This window comes from Saimiri boliviensis, chromosome 7 (genome assembly GCF_048565385.1).
Source record: "Saimiri boliviensis isolate mSaiBol1 chromosome 7, mSaiBol1.pri, whole genome shotgun sequence".
Taxonomy (NCBI): domain Eukaryota; kingdom Metazoa; phylum Chordata; class Mammalia; order Primates; family Cebidae; genus Saimiri; species Saimiri boliviensis.
In genome coordinates this window covers 28,337,907-28,360,469 of record NC_133455.1, presented here as the reverse complement: position 1 = coordinate 28,360,469, position 22,563 = coordinate 28,337,907, and the positions used below count along the sequence as shown (strand labels likewise).

The 22,563-nt window shown below is 37.9% G+C and overlaps 1 protein-coding gene across 6 annotated transcripts in view; it reads right to left on the bottom strand.

The window, feature by feature from the left end:
* Positions 1-618: 618 nt before the first annotated feature.
* Positions 619-22,563, bottom strand: part of SLC41A2 (solute carrier family 41 member 2) — a 152,566-nt gene continuing 130,621 nt past the window's right edge. For all 6 annotated transcript variants that reach the window (XM_039472029.2, XM_039472028.2, XM_039472025.2 and 3 more), the window contains exon 11: positions 619-3,744. In XM_039472029.2, the coding sequence (XP_039327963.1) occupies positions 3,559-3,744 (186 nt within the window). In that variant the 3' untranslated portion in view covers positions 619-3,558. The remainder of the gene's footprint in view (positions 3,745-22,563) is intronic.

The window sequence follows — 22,563 nt, the reverse complement described above, 5'->3', positions numbered from 1 at the left end:
ACAGTTTGTGTTCCTTCCTGCCAGCATGAGAGAGGCAGTTGTTGGATGTATGGATTGATGAACCAAGCAATTTAAGTCGGATAATGAGAGAAGTGAGGAAATGAGGAGAGTCAAAAGTGGTAAAGCAATGTGTTGGAGGTCTAGATATGGTCAAAGCCCAATTTATTATAATTTATAAATATCCTATGTATCCATAAATTACCCCAGTCTCTTCTGGGAGATTTCCACACTGGCTTGATATTGTGTAGTTCATCAAGAAGTAAGTATAACAAGACTGGGTAATTATTTCTTAGATTTTATTCTTAGTTGAGCTTACAACAATTTGAAGATGGCAGAAGCCCATTATAAATGGGTACACTATCCCATAGATAAAAGGCAAGGAAGCCTAATTACTGAAAGATTTTTATAAATGGTCTTTATTTGGCTACATCATTGATAGTCTATGATGTGGAATTTTTTGAAATCTCCCAGAAGATATATTACTGTAAGTTTACATTTTATCAGGTTCTAAGAAACTTTATTTTTGAAAGAAAAAAATGGTGGGAAGAAAGGAAAATGTTTTTAAAAGAGTTATCTGTGTATATATAAAGTGGCTGATAAATTAGTGAAAGGAGGAAGTTTGGAAAGCAGAAGTTTTAATGCTGCATAAAAATAAATACAGTGAACTAACATTACTTAAGACTGATGATAGATGATTGTTGTGGGTAAATGAAATGAGTCATTTTATCCGTTGCATACTTACAGGAAGGCTTGCAAAAGGTCAGTAATAACTTAAAGGAATCTACATCCCTTTTATAATCAGTGAATTGGTGACTAATTTTTTTTTTCTCCTATTACATGCCTTTTAGACATTTGGTTGCTCTAACCAAGGTTGGGTAGCAAAAGAGAAACGAGACAGAACTCTATCAGTCATTTATTTACCAGCATTTACGGCAAATGGCCAGACCTGGGCCAGGTGGTAGCAATGATGGATTCTATGAATTAAGGCATTGTTTTTTGTTTCAAAATTTTCATTTACCTGTATTTTCCTTGGTCTTAGAAATATGAATAATTTAGAGCTGGTAATACTCACCATCAGGATATAATAAATGGAGGTTTCTCCGTCTGAAATCGAAAAGATGTAGTAACACTCTATTGCACTTTTAAAGATCCTATTTTTCCAGTTGGCTCCCTTTCAGTTAGTTAGTTAGGTAGTCTTGGTACATTTGGAGGATCATAAAGGTGTCATAGAAAGGCCATTGGCATTATGAAAACCTGGAGGTTAGGGATTTCACAATTTGGTCATTTTGCAGCTGCACAACCTTAGAAATGTAAGTTCTCTGAATGTCAGTTTCCTCAGCTGTAAAATAGAGATAGGAATACCCATCTGACATATTTTTCAGGTACTATTGTGAGTATTAAATAATATTATGTATTTGAATGTGCACTGGATATGTAATACAACAGACTAAAGTTGTTGATTAATGCTTTAAAAATGTAGCTTGTGCTGTATGTTTCTTGTTAAAAAAAATCAAAATAGAAATCAGTGGGAAATGTAAATGTTTATGAATCATACAGCCCAAATGTAAATAAGTAATTTACAAATGCTTTACAATAAAATCAAAGATATTATTCATGGATTTTTAAAGTAAAAAATCTTTGCAGCTAAATATTCATCAATTTAAACTTATTCTTTCTTTTATAAGAATGTTCACTATGTGACATTATAACTCTCCAAAGGAGAAATTCTATAATTAGTTCAGTTCTCTGCCTTAAAAGTTTTGTTATAAGGCAGAAGAATGGAATAATTAAGTTTAAAAATAAGCAAAAATATATAACTCTAAACCACAGCCCCCTCATTTAAAAGAGCTTAACAAGAATACTTTTCCCAATGTACTTATAAACAACCTAGTATTTATATAATAACACAAATGTATAACTTAAATCATGATGATCAAAGTTAATATGCAATTTGATACCCTTATCAGCTTAAATTATTAAACATCTAACGGTCTTGAGAGATTGCACTGAATTTTAAAAAATGAACCACATGTGCTTTAAAAATGGTTACATATTGAATACGGTGTTGGTCAACTGTCTAGAATATAGGCCAGAGTTTTAGAAAAATATTTGAGAAATACAGTACATATGATAGGGTCCCATGCAGAAATAAGCCTGTACAAACGGATATGTTTAAGCATGAACAATAATTGAGGTAATTGACCAACTTCTTTTTTTTAAAGGGTAAGTCACAGGCTTCTTTAAAAAAGCAAATGAATCACTTGCTCATTTTAAATTTCTTATCTTGATTATATTAAATAATACAGTTTTAAAAAAATAAGAAATGATTAATTAGAGTGTAGGTAACAAATTAGCTGGGCGCAGTGGCACATTCCTGTAATCCCAGCTACTCAGGAGGCTGAGGCAGGAGAATCACTTGAACCCAGGAGGTGGAGGTTGCAGTGAGCCAAGATTGCACCACTGCATTCCAGCCTGGGCAACACAGCAAGACTCCATCTCAAAAAAAAAAAAAAAAAGAAGAAGAAAGAAAAGAAAGAATATAGGTAACAAATAGTAAATTCTGGTCAGCAGCAAAATTTTTGGAACAATGACGAAAACATATCAATAAAATATGTTTAAGAAAACTCTATATTGCTGATATTCTAACAGCACTATGATCTTTGCTATCAGCAATCCAAGATTTAGTTCTTCATCAGAAGTCTCTCTCTCTTTCTCTCTCTCTCTCTCTCTCTCTCACACACACTCACACACACACACACACACACACAGACACCCACATACACATACACAATTTCTCACACCATCTTGTCTCTACAAATGCATCTCAGGTTATCTTCCGTTTTTGAAGATTACATTTTCTAAAACACATCAACATTTTTCCAACAAATCAATGATCAAAAAATGACCCACTGCTTTCATTAAAGATTTCTGGAGATCACTCTATGTTTAACAATTAGCCTGACAAGAACTTGCAGAACTGAAATTGAATTGGCATTGGCACAGGGTAATTTTAGATGGAGGTAAAAGTGAGTTTATCTTATGTGCAGCAAAACATATTTAGGTCAGTTTAAATAGGAGCAACTGGTAAATTTATCCTCAGCTAGCATAGAGGTGGGCAATGTTAAAACAATTCAAAGCTTGGTTGGGCACCCTTCATTTTATAGTATGCCTGGGATACAGCTCACAAAGGCTAAGAGCTCTGCTTCTAATCCTGCATTACAAACTTAGTAATAAAGTACATTTGCTGTGTTTATGGTTTTAAAATTATTCACTGTAAACATCCTATATTCTTTCCTAATTAATTTCAGAGCTGGAGTTTATATCTATGTCTATGTCAAATTATCATTTATTCTATGAAAAGCAGCACAAATACTGTTCATTCTGGTTTTGACACAAATTCCTTAAAAAAAAAAAGTTAAGGCCATTTAATTGGATCAGGGCCAACTGACGATTACCCTGGCAAAAGTCAAACTACTGATTTAAGAGTTTTGAAACAGAGCCGTAAGTGGTTGTAGTGTATCTTCTTGCTTGGTAACTTGACACAGTTTGTAGGATTTATTAGTCTCCAACATCTCCATCTCGATCTCCAATAAGCCAAAGAAAATGAAAACTTAAGGCTAACAGAGCTGTCCCGAGCAGATCACCCAATGCTGTTAGGTAGGGGATGGAGAAACTGTCTGGGTCCTTTCCTTTCCTCCAGAAGTGATGGACCATCCAGTCAGCAATCCACAGCAAGGTAAATACCTAGAAGAGAACACCAGAGATTACTCCTGCTGCCTGGACATTCCTAGCTCATGAAACATGGCCACAAGCCTAAACCACTGGCTTCTGGAAGGAACAGCAGGGGTCTAAGTCAAAAATCATGCTTGAAGAGAAGAAATATTTAATTGACAAGAGTATTTTCATTTCATGAGAAAAAAACAGCATGTGTGTTTACAGGTACTAAAATTCTTCAACTTTTCACATAGATCTCATTTTATTCTAGCCTCCCACTAGCTGCAATAATTCTTATATTTTAATAGCATTGTACAGTTTCCAAAAGACTATTTTTCTATGTGATAAACCTGTGAAAAAGGAAGACATTATGAAGAAGGAAATAAAAATTAAGATCGGGAATTATTTAACAGTCTCCTGATGCACGTATGTCAAATAAACATAGAAAACTAATCGTTCATTTACTAATTATAAGGCCATTTGTGACTTGTCAAGGAAAATTTCAGTGCAGTAGTAAGATCAATAACTAGAAGGTAAATACATTTAGAAATGACTCATCTAGTTTTATATATATATAAAATGGAAATATTTTAAAGGACTAAAACATGAAGGTGCCACGTATAAATATTTTCTGGAGTATCAGAAACATAAAGGCTTTTGTGATGCTTTGAATTTTGGGACAAGATAAACGGTTTTTTCTTTGATCCACCTAGAGTAGGAGGATTTTCTAATTTTCATATCCCTGAAGCAGTAAAAGAAATTTGGGACTGGAAAGGATAATGCCCACTGGTTTTGGACAAGTTGGCAAGGCCAGCACAGTGGTTACAAGCACTTTTCTATTGTCCGCTAGCTGATCGTAGGCAAGTTGCTCAACTTTCTAACTCTATTTATCCAAATGAACATTAGAATGGTACCTACCTCGTAAGAATGTTGTGAGGATTAAATAATATACTAAATAATTGAGTGCCTGACACACAATAAACTTTCAATAAATGTCTGTTACTAGTCTATGTTAACAGTATTATTATTCTATTTGTGGCCCCTCACGTATTGGGAACACCTAGTACGTGCAGAAGGAAGTGGCCCAGGTCTAGAGTCTAGGCCAAGAGAGCTTCCACTAACCTAGCAAGTAGGCCATGGGGGTGAGGCATTTGCCTTGGGACCCAAAGTGCTGTGTGTTACCACTTTAGCTCTAACACCTTTACCAGGAAGGAGAGTGGCCTGTCAAACATAAGGAGACATGTGCTTATTCCAAAGGCATATGAACTTTACAAGTCTTCGGACATCTGTCAGAGGTTGTACTTTAAGCCCCATTGTCTTTGCATGTGGTCAGTTCTTCATTAGTGTTTGATTGGTAGAGACTGTTTTAGAATCATATAAAGTTGGACCAGGCAGTCTGTTTTGGGTATGAAGGCAGCCTGAAACATTAGAAAGAATTCTGGACTTGGAAGTTATAAAATCTGGATTTGATTCTCAGCTCTGCCTTTGGGTAAGTTTCTTACCACTCTGAGCCTAGCTGTTATCATTTGAAGAAAATGTGGGGCCTAATATCTGCTAAACTTCTTGAAATAATAAGAGCCTTGGTTTAGGGGGATGAAAGAAAAGGCAAAAAGGCAGCATGATGTCAAGTTCCATCATTAGAAGCATGATGCACAGACGAAGAGACAGAGTCACCCCATGGGACCCCCCAGAGAGCCAGGCCACATCTAGCCTCTGTTTTGGATGCCCTATTTTCAGAGAAACTGGTTCATATCTGCATCTTGAGTACCTAGCAAAGTCACTAATTTAAAAAGTAGATAACATCTGATTGATGGAATGCAAATCAGCTGCAGACAGTGTCATACAGGAGATTCCTATGAGAATAAGAATTATTTGTCCTGGGCAAGGAGGGTGGGAGATGTGAACTTAAGACAAAGGTTATCATGTCAGGAGACGCTGGGTCTATAATACGTTGCTTCGCAAAGTAGAGAGTTAGGTTAAAGAAGAAAAGACCAAAAGCAGAAGGTAAACAAATTGGCTCTAAATTACTGAAGTATATAGAGGTTTAATAAGTAAATTTGCTGATAGAATAAGTAATGCATACAGGAGGAAACATTAGTTATTAAAAGAATGAGGGTAGCTAATTTCTCTGGGACTAGCAAGAAAAATAAATGAATAAATTTATATTATATAATGCATGTTTACATATTAATGTGTTAAATATATACTTCTATACATACATTTATATGTTATACGATACAAACATTTAGTAATGTCTTGTATAATATCTGCACTGAATAAGAGATTTTTCTGGAGCAGGGTGGCAAACTTGTAAATCTAGTTTTATTGCAACACAACTCAGCCCACTGTTTACTTATTGCCTATTTAGTCAATTATTTAATCCTTGCTACATTCTCAGGAAGTAGGCAGGTTTACTATTCCTAATGTTCACTTGCAGAAACTGAGTCGGAGAGGTTAAGTGGCCATGGAGTTGTCACAGAGAGCATATGGTCCACTAATCCTCTGACACTAAAGGAAAACCTAAGGCAAAGTCCAAGAAACCTGTCCATGATCACAGAGCTTGCAAGTGGAGTCAGTTTCAAACTCAGAGTCTAACGTCTAACGCTAAAGCCCATGTTCTCTTTTATATTATTATTATACTTTAAGTTCTGGCGTACATATGCAGAACGTACAGGTTTGTTACATAGTTATACACATGCCATGGTGGTTTGCTGCATCCATCACCCTGTCATCTACATTAGGTATTTCTCCTAATGTTATCCGTCTCCTTGTCCCACACTGCCTGACAGGCCCCAGTGTGTGATGTTCCCCTTCCTGTGTCCATGTGTTCTCATTGTTCAGCTCCCACTTAGGAGTGAGAACATGCAGTGTTTGGTTTTCTGTTCCTGTGATAGTTTGCTGAGAATGCTGGTTTCTAGCTTTATCTATGTCCCTGCAAAGGACATGATTCATCCTTTTTTATAGCTGCATAGTATTCCATGGTGTATATGTGCCACATTTTCTTTATCCAGTCTATCACTGATGAGCATCTGAGTTGGTTCCAAGTCTTTGCTATTGTGAAAAGTGCTGCAATAAACATAAGTGCAGATGTGTCTTTATAACAGAATGATTTATAATCCTTTGGGTATATATCCAGTAATGAGATTGCTGGGTCAAATGGTATTTCTAGTTCTAGATCCTTGAGGAATTGCCACACCGTCTTCCACAATGATTGAGCTAATTTACACTCTCAGCAACAGAGTAAAAGTGTTCCTGTTTCTCCACATCCTCTCCAGCATCTGTTGTCTTCTGACTTTTTAAATGAACTGACATGAGATGGTATCTCATTGTGGTTTTGATTTGCCTTTCTCTAATGACCAGTGATGGTGAGCTTTTTTTCATATGTTGTTGAATACATAAATGTCTCTTTTTGAGAAGAGTCTGTTCATATCCTTCACCCACTTTTTGATGGGGTTGTTTTTTTCTTGTAAATTTAAGTTCTTCATAGATTCTGGATACTAGCCCTTTGTCAGATGTGTAGATTGCAAAAATTTTCACCCATTCTATAGGTTCCCTGTTCACTCTTACAATAGTTTCTTTTGCTGTGCAGAAGTTCTTTAATTTAATTAGATCCCATTTGTCAATTTTGGCTTTTGTTGCCATTACTTTTGGTGTTTTAGTCATGAAGTCCTTGCCCATGCCTGGGTCCTGAATGATATTGCCTACATTTTCTTCTAGGGTTTTTATAGTTTTAGGTCTTACATTTAAATCTTTAATCCATCTTGAGTTGATTTTTGTCTAAGGTGTAAGGAAGGGATCCAATTTCAGCTTTCTGCATATGGCTAGCCAGTTTCCCCAATACCATTTATTAATAGGGAATCCCTTCCCCAGGGCTTGTTTTTGTCAGTTTTGTCAAAGATCAGATGGTTGTAGATGTATGGCATTATTTCTGAGGCCTCAGTTCTGTTCCATTGGCCTATATCTCTGTTTTAGTACCAATACCATAATGTTTTGATTACTGTAACCTTGTAGTATAATTTGAAGTCACGTAGGTGATGCCTCCTGCTTTTTTTTTTTTTTTTTTTTTTGGCTTAGGATGGTCATGGCCGTGTGGGCTCTTTTTTAGTTCCATATGAAATTTAAGGTGTTTGTTTGTTTGTTTGTTTGTTTTTCAATTCTGTGAAGAAAGTCGATGGTAGCTTGATGGGGATAGCATTGAATCTATAAATTACTTTGGGAAGTATGGTTAGAATCACAATATAGATTCTTCCTAACCATGAGCCTGTATTTTCCATTTGTTTGGGTCCTCTCTTATTTCCTTGAGCAGTGGTTTGTAGTTCTCCTTGAAAAGGTTCTTTTCATCCCTTGTTAGTAGTATTCCTAGGTATTTAATTCTCTTTGTAGCAATTGTGAATGGGAGTTCATGCATGATTTGGCTCTGTTTGTCTGTTACTGGTATATAGGAATGCTTGTGATTTTTGCACATTGATTTTGTAGCCTGAGACTTTGCTGAAGTTGCTTATCAGCTTAAGGAGATTTTGAGCTGAGACAATGGGGTCTTCTAAATATACAATCATGTCATCCGCAAATAGAGACAATTTGACTTCCTCTTTTCCTAACTGAATACCCTTTATTTCTTCTTCTTGCCTGACTGCCTTGGCCACAACTTCCAATACTATGTTGAATAGGAGTGGTGAGAGAGGGCATCCTTGCCTTGTGCCGGTTTTCAAAGGGAATGCTTCCAGTTTTTGCCCATTCAGTATGATACTGGCTGTGGGCTTGTCATAAATAGCTCTTATTACTTTGAGATACGTTCCATCAATATCTAGTTTATTGAGAGCTTTTAGCATAAAGGGCTGTTAAATTTTGTCGAAGGCCTTCTCTGCATCTATTGAGATAATCATGTGGTTTTTGACTTTGGTTCTGTTTATGTGATGGATTACATTTATTGATTTGCATATGTTGAGCCAGCCTTGCATCCCAGGGATGAAGCTGACTTGATCATGATGAATAAGCTTTTTGATGTGCTGTTGGATTCAGTTTGCCAGTATTTTATTGAGGATTTTCACATCAGTGTTCATCAGGGATATTGACCTGAAATTTTCTTTTTTAGTTGTGTCTCTGCCAGGTTTTGGTATTGATGTTGGTCTCATAAAGTGAGTTAGGGAGGACTCCCTCTTTTTCTATTATTTGGAATAGTTTTAGAAGGGATGGTACTAGCTCCTCTTTGTACCTCTGGTGGAATTCAGCTGTGAACCTGTCTGGTCCTCTACTTTTTTTGGTTGGTAGGCTATTAATTGTTGCCTCAATTTTAGACCTGCTAATTTGTCTATTCAGGGATTCAACTTCTTCCTGGTTTAGTCTTGAGAGGGTGTAAGTGTCTAGGAATTTATCCATTTCTTCTAGATTTTCTGTTTTATTTGCATAGAAGTATTTATAGTATTATCTGATGGTAGTTTGTATTTCTGTGGGATTGGTGGTGATATCCCCTTTATCATTTTTTATTGCATCTAGTTGATTCTTCTCTCTTTTCAAATTTATTAGTTTGGCTAGCAATCTAGCTATTTTGTTGATTTTTTCAAAAAACCAGCTCCTGGACTCATTGATTTTTTGAAGGGCTTTTTGTGTCTTTATCTCTTTCAGTTCTGCTCTGATCTTAGTTATTTCTTGTCTTCTGCTGGCTTTTGAATTTTTTTGTTCTTGCTCCTCTAGTTCTTTTAATTGTGATGCTAGGATGTTGATTTTAGATCTTTCCTCCTTTCTCTTGTGGGCATTTAGTGCTATAAATTTCCCTTTACACACTGCTTTAAATGTGTTCCAGAGATTCTGGTACATTATGTCTTCATTCTCATTGGTTTCAAAGAACATATTTATTTCTGCCTTTCATTATTTATCCAGTAGTCATTAAGAAATAAGCCCATGTTCTTAACCATCACTACAGTATCTTGTGTCAGTTAAAAAAAAAAAAAAAAAAAAAAGAACTCTACATTGATAAGAGCATAAGCTGGTATGACTACTTTGGAGAACAAATTGGTATTATCTATTATATGTGAAGATGTGTATCTCCTTAATTCAGCAATCCTACATAGAAATAATGATTATTTTCTTGTACCACTGGGGGAAAAAGTGATAAAACTGTTCATGGCTAAAGGATACTAGCTTAGGGGTTCTTCTGACTCTAGGTCTCCTTGTTGCTACTCCAAGAACTGAGAAGACCAGTATTTTGGTGTACTTACGGAAACTGTGCAGAGAAATTTTTATACAAGCATACTGAGGAATGTGCAAGAATATTCACTGCATGTCTGTTGTAAGAGCAAAAAACTGATTCTATTGACACAGAATGGTGAAATTCATCGTTAAGTCACACAACTGAACACTATATAAGGCTAACATAAGTGAAAATGAACTATATAAATCTCAAAAGCGCAGTTGAATGAAAAAAGCAGAAGACTATGCATATTTTTAATAAAGTTTATAAATATAAAACTTATTGATAGATGTATACATTTGTAGCAACAGTAAACAGTACAGTATAATGGTGAGAAAAGATGCCAATTTAGAATGCTGATAACTGTTAGGGAGGGGATGAAATGAGCTCGAGAAGGGACATACAGGAGTTACCAACCATATATATGATGCATTTTTATAATTTTGAAATATTTGCTTCAGATAGTTGATAAAGCTGAGTGGTAAATACATGGTTATCTTATTTCCTATTCCTGTATGTTTATATTTCATAATTTAAAAAAATGTAAACAGCTGGGGTAATGGTAACTCACTGACCATTATGAGCTACAACTTAGAACTGAGAGGGACATGTAAGAAAGGAAGTCAGTATATCCTGCAGAATCCACAAAAGGTTTGTCCTTGGAAGTATCAGATGGTGCTGAGGCTGAAGGCAGGCCTAAGGCCAAAAGATGACTTACATGTCTGTGAGTAGAGCTAGCTCCACGTTCATCTTTTTGGCAAACTTTCCTCTCCATGTAGGAAAACAGAAGCATGTTTGCTGGAGAAACTGAGTGGTAGAGACTCAGGACTCCCGGACACTAGAAACTGTGAGGTTCTGGCTGAGAATGAGGGGTAACTGAGAGTCTGCATACCTAACCCGAGGATTCCTCCAGACATGTATTTTGTTCTGAGAACAGGGGCAGGCAGGAGGATGACCCCCAGAGAGGAGAGTAGATGTTCACATTTGGAGGCCCCCAGTTAAATGGCCAGTCCCCCGTCCTTTAATAGCAAAGCATCCAGTCAACAACCCACCCCTGCTTGCATGTTACTTAACCTCTCCATGTGTCAGTCTCCTCCCGGTTCACGTTAGAGATGTGATGTGAACGTTAAATAATGCAGAATGGTTAGAACAGTGCTTGGCACATTGGAAGAACTTAAAAAAAGATTTGCTATGATTTTTAAAAAACAAATTATGAAGAAATAAGAATCTCATTTTTTTCAACAGCAAGACTAGGAGACAAGCAGTAACATCTTCAAAATCCTGAGAGGGAAATAATTCCAGTATATACATCTGTGCCCAATTTATCAATGAAGTGTTGAGAGTAATGAAAGGCCTTTTAAGACGTGCATGCACTCCGAAAATATTTCTCCCGTGTTCTCTTTCTTTAGAACTTTCTTGAAAACGTGTTGAAGCAAAATGAGGGCATGATCCGAGGGAGAGAAATGGGATCCAGAAAATGGAAGAGCCAACATAAAGAGCAGTGAGAGAAGGTTCCATGATGATGGCTGTGCAGTGGGCCGGGGCACCAAGGCCTGCGCCGGAGGGTGAAGGGCTCTGGAAACGAGGTCTCCACGATAAAGGCAAGTGGGCAAATTATTGATGATAAACTTCTGAGGGGCAAAACACTAACTGCAGGCATGTGACAGCTATTGGAGCGCTTGCAAAAAAGTTAAAAAATTCAGGCCGGGCACTTTGGGAGGCCAAGGAGGGTGGATCACTTGAGGTTAGGAGTTTGAAACCGGCCTGGCCAACATGGTGAAATCCTATCTCTACTAAAAATACAAAAATTAGCCTGGTGTGGTGGTGCATACCTGTAATCCCAAGCCAAGGAGGCTGAGGCAGAAGAATCACTTGAATCCAGAAGGTGGAGGTTGCAGTGAGCCGAGATCACACCACTGCACTCCAGCCTGGGTGACAGAGCAAGGCTCTGTCTCAAAAAATAAAAAATAAAAAATTCAAAACTGTAGTAAACTATGCAAGTGGAAAAATATGGTAATTATCTCCAGAAGAAAATTAAAAAGAGATAAACAGAAAGAAAATAGAATATACTAGCTGGCTCTGTCAGAAATGACATTTATAAGTCATAGTCATAAAACCATATTCATTTATTTAAAAAAACGATTAGGCATTACTACACTAGGAGGATGGAAGGTGGGGAAATAAAACACAGGGCAAGGTGGCAAAATCCTTGTCTACCTCAATTAGAAGCCAACATTAATTTCTCAAGTTGATAAAGCAAAATTAGCAATCCAAACAAAATATGGCAATAATGAAATAAATAGCTAAAGGAGCTCTGGAGGACTATTAGTAGCTAGCATTTTACACACACACACACACACACACACACACAAGACATACATTTAAATCTATATGTATATATACATATAAATATAAGTAGGTGGTTTTTTTTTTGTTGTTTTTTTTAAACAGAGTCTCGTTCTGTTGTCCATGCTGGAGTGCAGTGGCATAATCTCAACTCACTGCAACCTCCATTTATTTGGTTAAAGTGATTCTTGTGCCTCAGCCTCCCAAATAGCTAGGACTACAGGTGTGTACCAACATGCCTGGCTAATTTTTTTTTTTTTTTGTAGAGGTTCGGTTTTCACCATGTTGGGCAAGCTGGTCTTGAACTCCTGACCTCAGATGATTCACCCACCTCAGCCTCCCAACTGACTTTTAAAAGCCAGACACAACTGGCTTTTAAAAAACTGAAATAGAGTAGAATGGACTAGAATAGAAAGTAGCATGTATAACACACACTAAGGGTATTTCATAAAACTTCTGTTTTAGCCAAGAATTAACACATTTATCTATGTGTGCATATGTTTTAGAATAAACGTATTTCTTATGAGTGCTGTGGTCAAAATATATGAAAGCTACTCTGTCAGGTGTGGTGGCTCATGCCTCTAATCCCAGCACAATAGAAGGCCAAGGCAGGTGGATTGCTTGAGCCCAGGAGTTTGAGACCAGCTTGGGCAACAAAGTGAAACTTACCTCTACAAAAATTGTAAAAATTAGCCACTTATAGTCCCAGCTACTCAGGTTGAGGTGGGAGGATCCCTTGAGTCCAGGAGGCACTGTACTCCAGCCTGAATGACAGGGCAAGATTACGTCTCAAAAAAAAAAATAAATAAATAAAAGGAAGATGGCTGCATAGGCACAGCTCCACTATGCAGCTCCCAGTGATATTGATGCAGAAAGCAGGTGATTTCCACATTTCCAACTAAGGTACCTGGTTCATCTCATTAGGACTGGTTGGACAGTGGGTGCAGCCCAAGGAGGGTGAGCCAAAGCAGGGTGGGGCATTGCCCCATCCAGGAAGCCGAAGGGGCCAGGGAACTCCCGCTCCTGGCCAAGGGAAGCCATTAGGGACTGTTTCCTGCACTCTGGCCCAGATACTGAGCCTTTCCTATGGTCTTTACAACCTGCAGACCAGGAGATTCCCTCTGGTACCTGCACAACCACCAGGGCCCTGGGTTTCCACCACAAAACTGGGTGGCTGTTTGGGCAGAAACTGAGCTAGCTGCAGCAGTTTTCTTTTTTCCTACTCCAGCGGTCCCTGAATGCCAGTGAGACAAAGCCATTCACTCCCCTGGAAATGGAACTGAAGCCAGGTAGCCAAGTGGTCTAGCTTGGCATGTCCCACCCCCACAGAGACTAGCAAGCTAAGATCCACTGACTTGAAATTCTTGCAGCCAGCACAGCAGTCTGTGCTTGACCTGGGTCATTTGAGCTTGGTGTAGGGAGGGGCATTCATCATTGCTGAGGCTCCAGAAGGCACGAGCTCAATGCAGGGAGGAGCATCTGCCATTGCTGAGGCTTGGGTAGGCAGTTTAACCTCACACTGTAAGCAAAGCTGCCAGGAAATCTGAGCTGAGTGGAACCCAACACAGCTCAGCACCTGCAGGCGCTGTCTTACTAGATGTCCTCACTGGGGAGAGCATCTCTGAAAAATGGCAGCAGCCCATCAGGGACTTATAAATAAAGCCCCCACCTTCCTGGGACAGAACACCTGGGAAAAGGCAGCAGTGGGTACAGCTTCAGCAAACACAAATGTCCCTGCCAAGCAGCTCTGAAGAGAGCAGTGGATCTTCCAATACAGTGTTCAAGCTCTGATAAGGAACAGACTGCTTCCTCAAGTGGCTCCGTGACCCCCGTGTATCCTGACTGGGAGACATTTCCCAGTAGGGACTGACAGACACCTCATACAGGACAGCACTGACTGGCATCTGGCCGGTACCCTTCTGGCATGGAGCTACCAGAAGAAGGAACAGGCAGCAATCTTTGCTCTCCTGCAGTCTCCGCTGATGATTCCCAGGCAAGCAGGGTCTGGGGTGGACTTCTAGCAAACTCCAGCAGACCTGCAGCAGAAGGGTCTGACTGTTAGAAGGAAAACTAACAGAAAGCAATAGTTTTAACATCAACAAAAAGGATGTCCAGTCAGAGACCCCATCCAAAGGTCACCGACCTCAAAGACCAATAGAAGATAAATCCACGAAGACGGGAAGAAATCAGCACAAAAAGACTGAAACCTCCAAAAACCAGAATGTCTCTTCTCCTTTAAGGGATCACAGCTCCTCACCAGCAAGGGAACAAAACCAGATAAAGAATGAGCTTGATGAACTGACAGAAGTAGACTTCAGAAGGTGGGTAATAACAAACTTCTAAAGGAGCATGTTCTAACCCAATGTAAGGAAGCTAAGAACTTTGAAAAAAGGTTAGACAAAATGCTAACTAGAATAATCAGTTTAGAGAGGAACATAGACGACCTGATGGAGCTGAAAAACACAGCACGAGAACTTCGTGAAGCATACACAAGTTTCAGTAGCTGAATCAATCAAACGGAAGAAAGGATATGAGAAACTGAAGATAAACTCAATGAAACAAAGTGAGAAGACAAGATTAGAGAAAAAAAGAGTGAAAAGAAATGAACAAAGCCTCCAAGAAATATGGGATTCTGTGAAAAGACCAAATCTACATTTGATCAATGTATCTGAAAGTGAAGGGGAGAACGAAATCAAGTTGGAAAACACTCTTCAGAATATTATCCAGGAGAACTTCCCCAATCTAGCAAGGTAGACCAACATTCCAATTCAGGAACTATATAGAACACTACAAAGATACTCTTTGAGAAGAGCAACCCCAAGACACATAATTATCAGATTCACCAAGGCTGAAATGAAGAAAAAAGTGCCAAGGCCAGCCAGAGAAAAAGGTCAGGCTACCCAAAAAGGAAAGCCCATCAGACTAACAGCGGATCTCTTGGCAGAAACCCTACAAGCCAGAAGAGAGTGGGTGACTAATATTCAACATTCTTAAAAAGAATTTTCAACACAGAATTTCATATCCAGCCAAACTAGGCTTCATAAGCAAAGGAGAAATAAAATCCTTTACAGAAAAGCAAATGCTGAGAGATTTTTGTCACCACCAGGCCTGCCATACATGAGTTCCTGAAGGAAGCACTAAACATAGAAAGTAACAACCAGTACCATCCACTCCAAAAACATACTAAATGGTAAAGACCACTGACACAATGAAGAAACTGTGTCAACTAATGGGCAAAACAACCAGCTAGCATCAAAATGGCAGGATGAAATTCACACATAACAATATTAACCTTAAATGTAAATGGGCTAAATGCCCCAATGAAAAGACACAGAATGGCAAATCGGATAAAGAGTCAAGGCCCATTGGTGTGCTGTATCCAGGAGACCCACCTCACATGCAAAGACATGTGAGCTCAAAATAAAGGGATGGAGAAAGATATACCAAGCAAATGGAAAGTTAAAAAAAAAAAAAAAAAAAGCAGGGGTTGCAATCCTAATCTCTGATAAAACACACTTTAGACCATCAAATATCAAAAGAGACAAAGGAGGGCATTACATAATTGTAAAGGGATCAATGCAACAAGAAGAGCTGACTATCCAAAATATATATGCACCCAATGCAGGTGCACCCAGATTCATAAAGCAAGTTCTTAGACCCCTACAGAGAGACTTAGACTACCACACAATAATAGTTGGAAGACTTTACACCCCACTGTCAATATTAGATCAATAAAACAGAAAATTAACAAGGCTATCCAGGACTTGAACTCAGCTCTGGACCAAGTGGACCTAATAGACATCTACAGAACCCTTCACTTCAAATCAACAGAATATACATTCTTCTCAGCACCACATTGCACTTATTCTAAAACTGATCACGTAATTGGAGGTAAAACACTCCTCAGCAAATGCAAAAGAATGGAAATCATAACAAACAGTCTCTCAGACCACAGTGCATTCAAATTAGAACTCAAGATTAAGAAACTCACTCAGAACCACACAGCTACATGGAAACTGAACAATCTGCTCCTAAATGACTACTGGATAAATAACAAAATGAAAGCGGAAATAAAGACGTTCTTTGAAACCAATGAGAACAAAGACACAACATACCAGAATCTCTGGGACACATTTAAAGCAATGTATAGAGAGAAATTTATAGAACTAAATGCACAACAGAGAAAGCAGGAAAGGTCTAAAATCAACACGCTAATGTCACAATTAAAAGAACTAGAGAAGCAAGAACAAACAAATTCAAAAGCCAGCAGAAGACAAGAAATAACCAAGATCAAAGCAGAACTGAAGGAGATAGAGACACAAAAAACCCTTCAAAAAAATCAAAGACTCTAAGGGCTGTTTTTTTGAAAAGATCAACAAAATAGACTACTAGCCAGATGAATAAAGAAGAATAGAGAGAAGAATCAAATAAACGCAATAAAAAATGATAAAGGTAATATTATCACCAATCCCACAGAAACACAAACTACCATCAGAGAATACAAAAAACATCTTTATGAAAATAAAACAGAAAATCTAGAAGAAATGGATAAATTCTTGGACACTTACACCCTCCCAAGCCTATACCAGGAAGAAGCTGAATTCCTGAATAGACCAATAACAAGGTCTGAAATTGAGGCAGCAATTAATAGACTCCCAGCCAAAAAAAGTTCAGGACCAGATAGTTTCACAGCCAAATTCTACCAGAGCTATAAAAAGGAGCTGGTATCATTCCTTCTGAAACTATTCCAAAAAAACAGAAAAAGAGGGAATCCTCTCTAACTCATTTTATGAGACCAACTCATCCTGATTCCAAAACCTGGCAGAGACAACAAAAAAGGAAAATTTCAGGTCAATATCCCTGATGACATGGATGTGAAAATCCTCTATAAAATACTGGCAAACTGAATCCAACAGCACATCAAGAAGCTTACCCATCACAATCAAGTCAGCTTCATCCCTGGGATGCAAGGCTGGTTCAACATATGCAAATCAATAAACGTGATCCATCACATAAACAGAACCAAAGTCAAAAACCACATGATTATCTCAATAGATGCAGAGAAAGCCTTTGACAAAATTCAACAACCCTTCAGGCTAAAAATGCTCAATAAACTAGGTATTGATGGAACATATCTGAAAATATTAAGAGCTATTTATGACAAACCCACAGCCAATATCATACTGAATGGGCAAAAACTGGAAGCATTCCCTTTGAAAACCAGCTCAAGGCAAGAATGCCCTCTCTTACCACTCCTATTCAACATATTATTGGAAGTTGTGGCCAAGGCAATCAGGCAAGAAGAAGAAATAAAGCGTATTCAGTTAGGAAAAGAGGAAGTCAAATTGTCTTTATTTGCAGATGACATGATTGTATATTTAGAAGACCCTATTGTCTCAGCTCAAAATCTCCTTAAGCTGATAAGCAACTTCAGCAAAGTCTCAGGCTACAAAATCAATGTGCAAAAATCACAAGCATTCCTATATACCAATAACAGACAAACACAGCCAAATCATGAATGAACACCCATTCACAATTGCTACAAAGAGAAAACCTAGGAATACAACTAACAAGGGATGTAAAGGACCTCTTCAAGGAGAACTACAAACCACTGCTCAAGGAAATACAAGAGGACACAAACAGATGGAAAAAAATTCCATGCTCATGTTTACAATCAGTATCATGAAAATGGCCATACTGCCCAAAATAATCTATAGATTCAATGCTAGCCCCATCAAACTGCCATTGATTTTTTTCACAGAATTGGAAAAAAACCACCTTTTCATATGGAATCAAAAAAGAGCCAGCATAGTCAAGAGAATTCTAAGGCGGGGAGGAACCTGGAGGCATCATGCTACCAGACTTCAAACTATACTACAAGGTTGCAGTAACAAAAACAGAACGGTACTGGCACCAAAACGGATCTACAGACCAATGGAACAGAACAGAGGCTTCAGAAATAACACCACACACCTACCACCATCTGATCTTTGACAAACCTGACAAAATCAAGCAATGGAGCAAGGATTCCCTATTTAATAAATGGTTGGGAAAACTGGCCAGCCATATGCAGAAAGCTGAAACTGGATCCCTTCCTTAAACCTTACACAAAAATTAACTCAAGATGGATTAAAGATTTAAATGTAAGACCTAAACCATAAAAGCCCTAGAAGAAAACCTAGGCAAGACCATTCAGGACATAGGCATTGGCAAGGTCTTCACGACTAAAACACTAAAAGCAATGGCAACAAAAGCCAAAATAGACAAATGGGATCTGATTAAACTAAAGAGCTTCTGCACAGCAAAAGAAACTATCTTCAGAGTGAACAGGGAACCTACAGAATGGGAGAAAAATTTTGCAGTCTACCCACCTGTCAAAGGGCAAATATCCAGAATCTACAAAGAACTTAAACAAATTTACAGGAGAAAAACAACCCTATCAAAAAGTGGGCAAAGGATATGAATAGACACTTCTCAAAAGGAGACATTTATGCAGCCAACAAACATGAGAAAAAGCTCATCATCACTGGTTATTAGATAAATGCAAATCAAAACCACAATGAGGTATCGTCTCATATCAGTTAGAATGACGATCATTAAAAAGTCAGGAAACAACAGGTGCTGGAGAGGATGTGAAGAAATAGGAACACTTTTACACTGTTGGTAGGAGTGTAAATTAGCTCAATCATTGTGGAAGATAGTGTGGCAATCCTCAAGGATCTAGAACTAGAAATACCATTTGACCCAGCAATCCCATTACTGGGTATATACCCAAAGAATTATAAGTTGTTCTGTTATAAAGACACATGCCTATGTATGTTTACTGCAGCACTGTTCACAATAGTAAATGCTTGGAACCAACCCAAATGCCCATAGACTGGTTAAAGAAAATGTGGCACCAATAGGCCATGGAATACTATGCAGCCATAAAATAGGTTGAATTCATGTCCTCTGCAGGGACATGGATGAAGCTGGAAACCATCATTCTCGGCAAACTAACACAAGAACAGAAAACCAAATGCATGTTATCACTCATAAGTGGGTGCTGAACAATGAGAACACATGGACACAGGGAGGGGAATACCACATACCCAGGACTGTTGGAGGGTGTCGGGGGCTGGGGAGGGACAGCCTTAGGAGAAATACCTAACATAGATGATGGAGCAATGGATGCAGCCAACCACGATGGCATGTGTATACCTATGTAACAAACCTGCATGTTCTGCACATGTACCCCAGAACTTAAAGTACAATAAAAAAAGCTACTCATCTAACATATTCATCTTGTTAGGTTGTAGGGATCTAATATGTAAATCCCTGAAAGAGGAAAACTATCTCTTCTTTCTGTTTGATTTTGGGTTCTAGCAAAATACTTATATATGATAAATGAAACAAATGTTTGCTATTGAAGAAGCTCTATCACTGAATAACTGTTACTGTCAACAAGTGAAAAAAACCCTCTGAGTCTTAGTTTCTTCATCTGCAAATTGAGGTTATCATTACCTACCCAATAAGTTGATTGCCAAAATTAAACAAGATTAACATATGTAAAGGGATAAACAAATGCTTAGTTTACAGTAATAACTCAGTAAATATTGGTGCCATAATCACTGATACATCAATTATTACACTGTCTCACAATTTATTGACTTTATTTAAAAGATTGTTGGAATAAGTCTGTTTTCTAACACTAGCCAGTTATATGACTTATCACCTCTCTGATCCCTCATTCTTTAAAACTAATTTATGTCTTCATAGTCTGTTCTAGCTCTAAATTACAGAGGTAAGAAATTTCATCGTAAATTATGCAGAAATTGCTTTACTCACAGTTGTGATATTCTCTCTGCCTTTCCATATTCTTATTCCATTTATTGGATTTATTTTACAATACAAATAGAATAAAGTTCTCTTCCCATGCAATGTATTTCAAAAGGTATTGTGATGACAAAGTTCAAGCAGGTTTAAATTTATTCATTAATGCAAGTTAACAAAAGGTATCAGTTTGCTTGGAACTCTGTGTAATAAATTATTAAAATGACAATAAGAGTAGCAGACACTTCTTAGTGCAACATTTTTTGTTTTAAAACTAAATGATAATTTAAGAAATGCATGCTTTTCCTTGGAAAAGTACATTGAACACACCAAGGGTAGACTGTGTTTTTATATCATCTGTTTGTTCTTTATGAAATATGCATAACTTCTCTAGGTAAATATGCCTTCTGAAAAGGCAACTTTGTAACCTCGGCTAATTATGCATGTTCTAAATGTATTTCTTGGAATTTAAATAAATATATAAAGTACAAAAATATATATTTGCTTTGGACGATATTGATTCCTTCAGCCAGCTCCTTCTTTGAGCTAGAATCAACATTCCCATGTGTTAGCATCCCCTTAATGCCTCAACTGCCAATAACCGCCTTGTGTATAGTGTGAAGAAAGATGATTTCTTTGGGAGAGGAATGCTTAGAAATATGATACAAATAAACCTGAGAAATAACAAATTAATACAGTTCTTCCTAACCCCTAACTTTACAAAGGTTGAATTCATATCCCCTACAAAAATATGCTTCCCTAATCCATGTTTCCAGGCTGGAAACCCTACTCATTAAAATCTAATATTTAAATGTCTGCTGAGAATAATTTAGGATTATCAATCAACAGGAATTCAGTCTGCTTCTTATATTCAGATAAAAGCATCTTTTCTTTGGCTTGAACTATTTTGTTAGGTGCCATGTGGGGGAAGGTGGGAAATAAATGGTGTTGCTGAAAAGAAAATTAATGTTTGATTACCTTTTTTCCTCCTGGGTACTATGGTGGGTATTATTATCTCTATTTTCAGAAGAGAAAATGTAGATGCAGAAAGGTGAAGTGCTTGCCCGGTAACACAGCTAGCAAGTGGTAGAGTCAAACCCAGGTCTGTTTGATTCCAAAGCCCACATGGCTTCCCTCGTGCCACATTACCCCTATAGGGCACTGACGGGACAGCGAGAAAAAAGGAAGTGTTTCTACTGGTAGCTATGAAAAACAAAAATAGAAATGCAGCCCACAAAACAAGAACACAAAAAAAGACCCATATGAAACTTCCATTTTCAGCAGCATTATCAACAAAATACCCCCAAATGACCGGCCAACAGAAAACAACCTAAAATGTTCAATAAAACATAAAGACTAACTTTTAAGATGCATCACTGAGCTGGCATGAAGGAAAGGAATCCTCGGAGACCCAAAACAAAGGGAAACAGCACGCTGGGGTAAGACTCTGAGGATCCTGAGCAGGTGGCTGCCCTGGGCCATTTGTACCCTCTGCCTCTCCAGGGGACGTGGAGGCATCCTCAGCTGGTTTTGATGATGGCGCAGGGCCCAGCAGACAGGAGACAAAAGCAAGACCTGTCTCAGGTAACAGTCTAATAGAAGATTTTCACATAAAATAAAAAGCTGCACCTCTTAATAAAAAATAAACCAGCCCCTGCAGAAGGAGCAGGAAAGAAACTTGTCTGACTGTGGTACTAACATGGTGGGAGAAAGTCTCTCCTAAGAATGCATAACCACAAGGTGATCCTTACATGGATTTGGCCCAGGATCCAACCAGCTATGTGGTCTACCAATCCCAAATTGAGGACAGCTGTCCCTAGATGTCCACAGGGGATTGGTTCCAGGACCCATCCCCACCCTACAACAAGGATATCAAAATCTAAGGATACTCAAGTCCTTTATATAAAATAGTGTAGTATTTGCATATAACCTATGCACATCTTCCCATACAGAATTATGCTTTGCTTAACAATGGGAATACATCCTGAGACATGCATTGTTAGGCAATTTCATCACCATGCAAACATCAGAGAGTACATGTCCATAAACCTAGATAGTATGGCCTGCTACATACCTAGGCTATATGGTAGAGCCTATTGTTCCTACGCTACAAACTATACAGCATGTATGTGACTGTACTGAATACTGTAGGCAACTGTAACAGAATCGGAAATATTTATATATCTAAACACAGAAAAGCTTCAGTAAAAAGACAGCACAAAAATATTAAAAAATGGTACACCCGTGTAGGGCATTTACCATGAATGAAGATTGCAGGGCTGGAATTTGCTCTGGGTGAGTCAGTGAATGAGTAATAATAAGTAAATGTGAAGACCTAGCACATTACTGTACACTAATGTAGACTTTATAAATACTGTACACTTAGGCTATGCTAAATATAGCATCTTTTTGCTAATAATACTTTAAACTTAGCTGACTTTTAACTTAGTAACTTTTTACTTTATAAACTTTAATTTTTACTTTTTAAACACTTTTGTAATGAC